This window comes from Nelumbo nucifera, chromosome 8, assembly GCF_055504915.1.
Source record: "Nelumbo nucifera cultivar China Antique chromosome 8, China Antique-T2T, whole genome shotgun sequence".
NCBI classification, from domain to species: domain Eukaryota; kingdom Viridiplantae; phylum Streptophyta; class Magnoliopsida; order Proteales; family Nelumbonaceae; genus Nelumbo; species Nelumbo nucifera.
In genome coordinates, this window is record NC_142656.1 from 7310718 (window position 1) to 7321521 (window position 10804).

General features: G+C 39.1%; 1 protein-coding gene across 1 annotated transcript; it reads right to left on the bottom strand.

Moving 5' to 3' along the window:
* Positions 1-958: 958 nt before the first annotated feature.
* On the bottom strand, positions 959-7955 carry LOC104588249 (ATP-dependent 6-phosphofructokinase 3-like). The gene is made up of 13 exons (XM_010246101.3): positions 7103-7955; positions 6513-6559; positions 6359-6398; positions 6055-6117; positions 5831-5968; positions 5323-5481; positions 5162-5215; positions 4900-4968; positions 4672-4801; positions 3584-3849; positions 3118-3166; positions 2850-3004; positions 959-1488 (listed from the first exon to the last, which is right to left on the bottom strand). Exons 1-13 carry the CDS (start codon positions 7385-7387, stop codon positions 1300-1302), a joined length of 1644 nt encoding a protein of 547 aa, XP_010244403.1. The 5' UTR covers positions 7388-7955; the 3' UTR covers positions 959-1299.
* Positions 7956-10804: the final 2849 nt, after the last annotated feature.

Consider the following 10804-nt stretch of genomic DNA (forward strand, 5'->3'; position numbering starts at 1 on the left):
CTTATAGACTTTTTAGGTAATCAAATTCACAAAGCCAGAAGTAGCAATGTGAAAGCCCAATATGCTAGATAATCGCAATACAAATTCAATCTGGAACCTGGTCGTATCCAATCCATAGACCATAGGCCCTGCTGTCGTCAGGCGCATCAAATCCCTGTGATTGTTGTCCTTAAGGTCTACATTCTACGTCAGGCGTAAACAGTCTGAGGGTTGATTTGGTTGGGTGAAATCAGAATCCCATTTTCATTCTTAGTGAAATGGCATTCCTTTATTTAAGGAAATAGTTCTCAGGAATAGGAATTTGGAATCAAAATTGGAATGATCCATTTTGACTCCAACCATTTGGTTGTATGAAATCAGAATTCCATTCCCATTTCTGGGGGAACGACATTCCTTTATTTGAGGAAATGACCATTCCCTCCCCCTCCCCCTCCCTTGGGAATGAGAATCCATTTCAACTGATTTTGATTGCGATTCTAATTCTCGTCTGAATCAAACAAGCAGAAGAAATAAACCATTCTTATTCTGATTCTGATTCTGATTCTGACTGTAAACCAAATGGAGCCTAATATTATTAGTGGACGGTTTTGATCCCCAAGAGTGATACAAGGATATTACTACTAAATTGAGTGATGTTTTTATTATGAAAAAGTTGTAACCAACGATACTAAGGCCCTGTTTGATGATTAAGTAATTGTTAAAAGATATACTTGTTGCACAAATGCTTTTTAGAAGTACTTATTTTAACAACTTAAGACTATTTGATGACCAACTTACCAAATCACTTATTAATTTTTTGGTAAGCTACCACAAATAACAATTTGATCCTTCACTTCACTCGTACATATATACAAGTCCAAAGGAAGGTGTTGGTCGGCTATGGGCATGAACCCATGGAAGGAATGGTGAGATTACTATGGGCACCACTTTTCCCAAGAATTGCATACATAGAAAAAAATTGCAATACAAAAAAGGAACGTGGAATAATTACTTAAAGTTTGGAAGTGGGATGGCCAAGAATGACAATCCCTCACCATAATACAGATACAGCATGACCACCACCAATAATACGACTCGAGACCTTCATTCAAGTTGGATAATAAATAAGCAATCTTTAGATGGAAGAATACATGTATACAAGGTACAACTGCCTTCAGCGTACACAGCAAAATTAATCAAAACTGATCCAATAACCAGTCGAGAATTGTATATGTATGGGTGGGGTGGGAATAAATAGAAACTCTCAATTACCTAATGCCTACTCAGAAAAACCAAAAGGCTAACCAACCGGAAAGGTCCTTACTTCTTCTGGGTATCACTGTCATTATGGCTGTTCTCTCCGTCCAACAATTGTGTAGGTGGTTCCGGTTCTTGTTTTTTGCTTATGAGTTCTTTTGGGCGAACGAAGCTAGGCTGGGTGGTTGAAGAGAGAAGCCTTGCCCACATTCTGTCAGTAATCACGACTTTGTTCTGTCTTTCAGTCACACGCTGCATATCAACCAGACAAGGATCATCAGCCACGGCAAACAATAAATACTCGTCGCAAGGACATCAGAGATGGCCACGGGCTTGGGGTGGGGGTGGTTGGGTGGGAGGGAAAAGATACAAAAATTTAGCAAGAGATTAATTATTTAGTTCATATATATTTATATTTATAATCGATAAAGGTACAAATGTACAATTTAATAATTAACCGGAGTCATGAGAATATTGTCCAGAATACCGTTTATTATATAGGTTGTTTTACCAGTTCTACCTAGACCACCGAGCACAAGCAGGTGGCTTTATTTCTGTATACACTTTAGGAACAGGAAAACAGACATGAAGGGCTAAGATGGAAGAGGCTGTGGTCTTTTCAAGAGCAAGAGTGTACTAATTCATAGACTAATTAATTACTGAAGCTCATGGAGAAAGAAAGCTGAAAGCATAATTGGATTCAAGGAAGATTCTCTATTCTCTCAAGAAAGGAAACAAGACCAGGAACTTCTTGGATGTCTCCTTATCCAAATGGCATCCACTTGGAAAAGAGAAAAAGTAGAGTTAACACAGCCGTAGGTTATACATAAACAAATTAATGAGCATCAATAATTAAAAATAGACCTCTACTCGGGAAGGATAGGCTCATTATAAACATTATCATGGGTCCATGAATCTGATGGATCAACCAAGAGAATTTGGTTGATAAATACGAGAAATTGGATAAAAGAGACAGGGAGGGGAAAAACTCTAAGCTCTTCGCCATTAATTCATTTTCCGCCTGATTCCTAAGATAAATATCAATTGTATCCACAGCATCATTCTTTATTGATACCAAGAGGTTTTCAAATTTCCAAGATGTCATCCAACATAAGGGTATCAATGGACTGGTTTTGGGTTGAACCCCATCCAAATCAAAATCAATTTGAACAGATTGGATGGACCAATAAGACGTTGAATTGGACCAGTCCAGACTAAATGGTCCAAAATATTTATTGGATTGGACCTGGTCCATCCGTATAATGGACTATAGTGGATTAGGTTGGATTGAACCACTATCTGGTCCATTGATAGAAGATAAAATTCAGGTGTCAATGGATGGGGTTTGAGTTGGAACCAATCTAAATTAAAACCAATCTGAACAGATAAGACGGTCCAGACATTGAATTGGACTGGTCCAAAATGGTCCAGAGTATTCATTGGATTGAATTGGACCTGGTCCATCTGTAATGGACTCATATTTGACTAAATCAGATTGGACAAAATCCAGTCCAATTGCCACCCTTATTTCAACAGCCTAGTGGAATCACAATGGAGTTTACCACTGAAACTGCTGAAATAAGAACTTCAATTCAAGTCATGCGGCTACTCACATTGAATGGGATGTAAGTGTGTCTTCCATTTACAAGCCCTACTGTGAAGCCTGTATACCCTGCCATTGCACCATGGACTGCACTTTGGGCGAGAAGTGTACAGTACACATTGTCAGATGCATTACTTGGAATAGCACGGATCATATAAGTAGGATCTGCCAGACAAGAGGAGCACACTTGGTTAGTCAGACCAAAATCCTTATTTTTGTGGTGGTGATGTTTTTTGTAAGGGGAAGGGAGATATGAGAAAATAAAATCTGTCACTAACCGATATATTTGAGATTGATGCTCATTTTGTTTCTACTTGAGAAATGATCCTACAACAGCAAATATCGAGAATCAGACCAGTGGATTATTTACCAGATGCCTCAGGTCATAGAAATACATAATTAAGCAAAGATCTTATGTTCAGGACCTTATTTGAAGGCTTCTGCTTTCTGCTCAATGAAGATACACAACACCCCACTCAGTTTGTGGTGCTAATAGGGCTAATCACCCCCCCCCCCCCCCCAAAACAAAAGAAAGGATATTTGGAGTGCAAACAAAAACGAATCCTAGATGACAAAATTAAGCAAAACCCATTTTGCCTCACCTACTGAAGCATCCCAAGTTTTTTTTTAAATTATATTTGAAAGAAACCATGCAGGAAGTGCACAAAATCCATACCTTAAAAACATGTGCATGCACTCAGATTTGCTGGGCTATGCAAAATAATTTGGATTCAGAATTGATACCTTGATCCTCTGAGATATCCACAGCCCAACATCTGGGAGTAGCTTGTTTCCTGAAGCATCCTTCTGATCCATGTTACGCATGCTTTGAGAAAGCAGCTCCAGGCCAGCACCTTCAGCTATTACAATAACCATGTGACCATTTTCCTTGAGTCGTTTCTCCAAGTATTCAAAAAGTCCACCGGGTCCTTCAAGATAAAAGGGTGATTCTGGTATCAAGCAGCAGTCCACATCTCGGCTAGCAAGAGTTGCATACATTGCAATGAACCCTGTATGAGAAAATTCTCTTAGATTGTGGGGGAAATTTTGGGTAAAACTAGCATATGGAACAATATATTAGAACCCCATAATGCAAGAAACTAATTTCATAGAGCAACATTTCACTTGGGATCAGACTACTTTTGAGGAACAGGGTTTCCCTATTGTCAACCTGTGCTGAGAATTGCTAGTCCCAAGCCTTGATGGGAGGGTATGTCAGGTTGATGGTGTAAAATTGGCCACATACAACTCAACTCAACCTAGCTCATGTATTTTAATGAATTCTGATATGATGTTCCCTCCCTCATAAGAAACACAAAAAAGATGCACAACATCAATCATAGAAAAGAAAAGGGAAGTAGAGAATATATATATATATATATATATATATATTCAGTCCTCTGCTCCGCTCCACCAACTGAGCTATTCCAACCATCCCCTATACATCATCCTACTAAAGGACCTAGATCTATGTCAATTAAAGGGACTAAGAAAGCATTTTTGTTTTAATCTTACTGGAATTTCTTGGATCTTCAAAAAGAACCCATTTGAGTTGTCTCCCCTCCTCTTTCAATTGACACACTCGATGCAGATAGCTGCGGTGGCCCGGCTTCTGCCTCTATCAGGTGGTGACAGCCCCTACCCTCTCCTACCATGCTTCCCCAAAAACCTATATATAATATATGCCTATTTAACATAAACTATACTGCAGTTCCTCTGGAATTCTAAAGTTCTCTTCACAAGGAAAAGTTCCTACATGAGACCCTCAAGACCTTGAGGCCAGATAAAGAAAAGCCCAAGAGTAAAATCTCAGATATAGAGAAGAAACTTACCACTGTAGCGACCCATTAATTTCACAAGGCCTATACCATTCTCAACACTCTCAGCTTCAACATGAGCTGCATTAATGGCGCGTTGTGCTTCTTCAACAGCAGTGTCAAAACCAAATGATCTGTCAATAACCTAAATGCACAGGAAACAATAATGAAATATGTAAAAGTTCCAAGGTGGAGCAAAATGCAGGTCAATTAAGTAACCATATGCATCAATTTGAAAAGTACCGGAATGTCATTATCAATGGTCTTGGGGATTCCAGCAACTGCAACTTTCAGACCACGCCTTTTAACTTCCTGTATGAGGAATAATTAAAAATGTCGGCAAGAATAGCAGAATAGAGAAGAAAACTGTTGTGCTTTATTTGATTTTCAGCTTATGGAAATATTATAATTTCCAAGATATAAAGAAAACCATCCTATAGATTTGTGTGTAGAATCCCCCAAACTAATAATAGATGATAATTTTCAATTTGTTAAAAGAACTCACCTCATAAATCACAGAAGCCCCTTTCTGTGTCCCATCTCCCCCAATTATGTACACCTGAAATATGGCAAAGCATATGAAAACCAAGAAATAGACAAGGATGCTGAGGATTGTGACCATAGTTATCATACATATGAAATATGATAATCTTATTCTTTGTATACCTGATTAATACCCCGGTCCTGAATGCTGTCAACTATCTTAGAGGTATCATGTCCTCCTCGTGATGTACCAAGAATAGTACCGCCACGCTTATGAATGTCATTTACAACCTTGGGTGTTAAAGAAATGGTATTTCGAGCATAGAAACCCTTGTATCCTCCCTACAATTGCCACCATCCTCATTAGTAGAAGAAACCATTAAAAATGCAAAAGATGCTTTCCAGTTGGAACCTACAAAGTCCCTGCATCAATCCTTAGCAAATAGTGCATGTGTAACCATCATTTATTTGTGAACCAAGTCATGTTTTACAAGATAATGAAATTATGAAAATTAAACTCAGGGAGCTTGCAAATGATGGGTAAGAGACCAATTTTGAAAGCAACACAAGGACCTAATATTAGTTCAAAGGTCAAACAATTACCATTAACCAACAAAGCATGTTTAATGACATAGCTACTGAACTGAAACAAAATCTTGAATATGTGAACTCTAATGACATGGCTACTCACCTCTATCCCAAGGATCCTGTTAACGCCATACATGTAATTAAGGCCACACACTATTTCCCTAATAACTGTGTTAAGCCCAGGGCATAGACCACCACACGTTACAATACATGCATGCACTTCATCAGACTCAAAATAAACCTGAGCAAGATAAAAGGAAGTCTTGTTAACATATGCTCCCTGCTTTTTTTTTTTTGTGGAATGAAGAATACTACAGAAAAATATACCTTTTGACGTGGTCCAGCACGTCTAAAATGGATCCCTCTTGGACTAGTTTTGTGAACCACAATCTACAAAACCAACAGATCATACAGTAAGCCACGGTCACGGCTGTTAAAGCATTTGAAAAATGGTCTCACCTACTATCTCTAATTTGTCAAAAACAAACCTTTTGAGGCACCTTGTGCCCTTGAACAAGGTTCATAGTAAGTCAGACCATAAACCTATAATCCAGAAGATTCGTTCTCCGATAAATAACAAGTAAATAGGATGAGCTAAGGAAAATGGGTCAGACATTAAAACAACAACTACCTTTTGGGGAACAGTATCGTCCATGTCCACGAAATACTGCCTGGCAAAAAAGAATTGTTTTGATCAATCATCAATTTTAACCAAGATCATTCAGAAGAATATGTTAAAATTGCTGAATGAATAGCAATAGAAATTAGCTTGAAATGACACTTACTTAACAACTGAATATGCAGGATTATCTTGCAATGGATTGGGATAGGTCTGCGAGGGGTAAAAGGCAAATGTTAGTATTTAGTACGCAGGTCCAATATCCCAACATCAAATTTCCCGAAAATTTGCTAAATTATATAATAAGCCGCAGAATGTCCTTTATATCATTAACGATAACTATTGTAATAGTAATAATGATGGTAAGATGGCTGTGTGTATGCCTGTAAGATATTAGCACAACTGAAATCAAAGATTTCGAATATTTGATCTAGAATCAGTAAACCATTTGCTAAAGATCAGAAATTTCTAGACAAGAAATCAATAAATAATAAAATGAAAAGAAACAAAACCATGAAATCATATCAAAAGAACTTCTCTGGACAAAAGGGAAAGCATATAAAAACCATTTGGTCTCAAATCCAGAACTTTATACAAAACCTTACACTATGAAACTGAAATACTCATTCCAAAAACTCGGGAAAACAACATGTTGATAACCTCAGTATATAGAAGTGTGTCGGCTTCAAATAAGATCAACTAAGCAATCACAACTTTTAGCGAGATAGAGAAAAGAGAAGGAGATAGAAATCATACAGGGAGATCCGGAATATAATCAGTCAAGTGAGGAACATCTTCGAGTACGTATCCAAATTCACCAGTTACAATCTTGGGTTGAGACATGGTGGGCAATTCACTAGAGCTTCTTGACGATTTGATCTGTGAGTTGGAACTGATCGAAGAAGAAGAAGAAGAAGAAGAAGAAGAAGAAGAAGAATTGAAGAAATGGTTTCTTGTATTAGGAGGAGGAGTGGAATTAGAAGGATCGAAGCAGCGGAACTTGGGGGCAGAGATTGAAGAAGAACTAGAAATCGTTTCCATAGAAGCAGAATAGGGAAAAGCACGGGGAAGTTTTGATGGACCAATGAGAGATGGAGGGAACTGAAGAAAGGAAAGCCATTTTTATAGCAGGGAAGGAACAATAAGGCGTCGATGATGTTGACCGGAGGAGAAGTAAAAACGCAGAGGAGTCGTTTATGAGGTTTAGGTTTGCTGAGCTCCCATAAAACAATTGGCGGGTGACGAACGCCGACGACGACTTTCTTTCGCTTTCGTTCCCTGTTTTCTTTAACGATTATTCAACGATCTCCGTCACACGTAAAGAAACTGAGAAGCAAGCGAGAAATGAGAATGAAGAAAGAAAGAATCGCAACAGGAGCAAAAATTAATAAAAGGGGGGGAGGATTTGGGCATTTCCCATTTTCTGACACCATCTGTTTGAAAGACAGAAATACCCTACTAAAAGTTATGAAATGACGTAAAACCCCTTATTACGAGCATTGCCGTTTCACTGTTGCGCCCGGTTATTAGGTGCCCTGATCAGTGACAGTGATAACCATTCAAGCATTCGCCACTAGAAATTTAGAAAAGTTTCTTAAAGGGTACCTACCTGGTTGGAAATTTCCAGACAGGAGCAAAGCACTAAAAAATCGGGATACAATTGCGTTTAATTACCAAAATACCATTGAGTTTTAGGGAAGGGAACGGATTATACTACGGCAATGTTGGCGGGTCCCTCCCTCGAGAATCGGATTCTGCTTCCCAACGTATAAACCGGTGGGACGATAACAAAACCACTGTCTAAAACCGTGGTGAGCGACATCTAACCTGGTGGACAGAGTTGGTCAAACATGGTTTAATTATTGTTTCGGAAGGTCGGGAAAAATGGTGTAGACACAAGCGCACCCTATTTTTTTAGATGCGGTACACGTGGGCACTGTGGACGTATGCTTGTTGCCACGTGGACAGATATTGTGCATAAAATAGCCAAATAAACAACCAATAGACGCGGTGGTCGTGAATCCCAGCTATTTGGGAGATGAAATTTAGGGTTCCAGAATTTCAGTATTAGTTCCATCGATTCGTCTACGGGCTGGGGCTGGGCTCCACATGCCAACTTCGACCAACGCGCCGGTGGGTCACATGTTCAGGACTTGCAAATACCTTTGCATTGCAAAGTATTGGTCTATTACAAGGGGCTAACCAAAACCAGAAAACGATGAACGCCTTGGTGGGGTTGCGACTTGCGCGTCTGTAGTCCCAGTCTGTACATTCTCGGAATCTTCTTCCGACACAACCCAGTTGGATGGGGCTGGGTTGGGTGTACCCAATTACCCACCCTTTTTGCTGTGAATCCAATTCCAGAATCCAGAGTCCAGACACAATAGTTGGCTGGGAACGTGGAAAGATCCAGATCTGATGGTTGTGAGTTAAGGTCCTGACATGTTGGTTGGGGCTCGGGATCCATGATTATTTTTACCTTGAAATTAGAAATGTTGGTTGGGAGGAGTTGAGTTGAGTGAGACTACTAGATTAACCTGAGAACCGGAAAGGATGAATAGTAGTGATTGAATTGAACAGGGGATGGGTTGAGGGCAGTTTCGGTAATTTAGAAGAAAAGAGGGGGCAGGGATGGCTGGCTGAACCTGGATCTGAGGACTGAGGATGGGCGATGTCTAGTCTAGAATACAAAGGACAAGAAACGGGAGTTGTGAAACAGAAGGTTCATGGGAGTCTAGTCAGTCGTCCAGATGGCGAGATGGACCGCCTTGATCTTCTAGAAAGAAGAAAAAAACTAAAAAAAAAGGGAGAAAAGGGCGTCTAACTCAAAGTATCTAGAGATTCTGGTCCAGGTCCTAGTCCTGGACTGCACTAATTGTCATTGCCAGGTGGCCCAGGCCTGACGGATTTTTCTTTTTTTTTTTTGGTGAAGACTAATTACCCCACCAATAGCGAAATAACCGTGCAGATTTGCGATATGTGAAAAGTGTAATGTACTGGTTTGGCCCGAGAAAAGCGCGACCAATCCTCTTTGCCCGCCGATTCTTGAAACAGGACACGCAACCCAACAGTAAAAACACGCGTCACTTTGTAGTTAGGTGGCATTGATGAGGATATCTTGGTAATTTGATAACACAACCATGCCATGGTGGTGCAGCAATGGCAATGCCATCACCGCCCACGTGTTGATGCTGGCGCATGACCATGGTCAAAGGCCAATTAATGCAAGAGATCATTTCTCTTTATTTTTGTATTTTAGTCCTTAATTCCTGAATCCACCCCTCACAACTCACAAGTCACAAGCAGGTCAGGTCGGGTCTGATTTAGGGGCCAGGGCTTTAAAACTGATCCTATTAACATTTTTTTTCTAGGTGTCGTTTGACAAGTATTTTTGGAAAATGTCTCCCTAATCTTATTTGGTCAAAAGACTAATGAGCATTTGATATCTTTTGTATTTAAATATTTAAATACTTTGAAGTTTCACTTTCATCTCTTTATTTGTCAGTTGAAGCGGTAATTGGGTGGTTGGTCCTTTAATTGATAAGACAGATTGACGGTGATCAGCCTGGAGTAACAGATTTGTTTGATATTGGTCTTCAAGAGCAACTGGGCGCTTGGGCGGCTCCGACTTTCCTGATAACAGGTTTTTTTTACTGTTTGGGATTTTTTCAGAAACCTTGAGAATTTCAACATGTTAAAATGATGGGCCCTAATCGCCCTATGTCGTCACTTTTGACTTGATGGGTTTTGCTAAACTGAATGGGTCGCTACTCGCCTTTAAACGAGTCTGGCCTTATACGGACGGCCGACCTCACAAAACGTTTTTCAACCGCGGGTGGAACATCCCTCGTACTTGTGTTGTTATTTATGAAGAGATATTTTTAATACAAGGTGAGATGTGTTTTGAGGTTGATATGAAGTGGATTTTGTGATGAGTAAATTCCGATTGCCTAAAACATCTGTTTAAGAGTTTGGATTTCTTGTTCATAGAATTAGAATCCTCTACCGACCCAATGATATCGTTCCAACTCTTTTAAATTGAGATATCATCAAAATTCATGTATTTTTGGTACCACCGACACTTTTTATATAGCTAGTTGGCATGATATCATTGAGCTAATAGAGGATCCTTTCCTTCCCTCACTGGTGGTCTAGAGAGGATTTAGGAGGCGGTTTCAGATTTTGAGAGGGAGGAAAGTTATCGATTGGATTTTGGTTCTTATTTACTAAGAATTTTATGTTTTTTTTTTAGATTTATGTAGAGATTAGAGAAAGTTTATTTTCTTAGGTATCACTTGCTTTCCTAAATGGGTAAATAATTTTTCTACTTGGGGGGAAAATTATTAATATTTGAATGACAAAAATAACTTTTTAATAATTTATTTTTATGACTAAAATGGTTATTGTTTTATTTACATGAAAAATAAAAGAACATGAATAAATACATTCATCTGGATA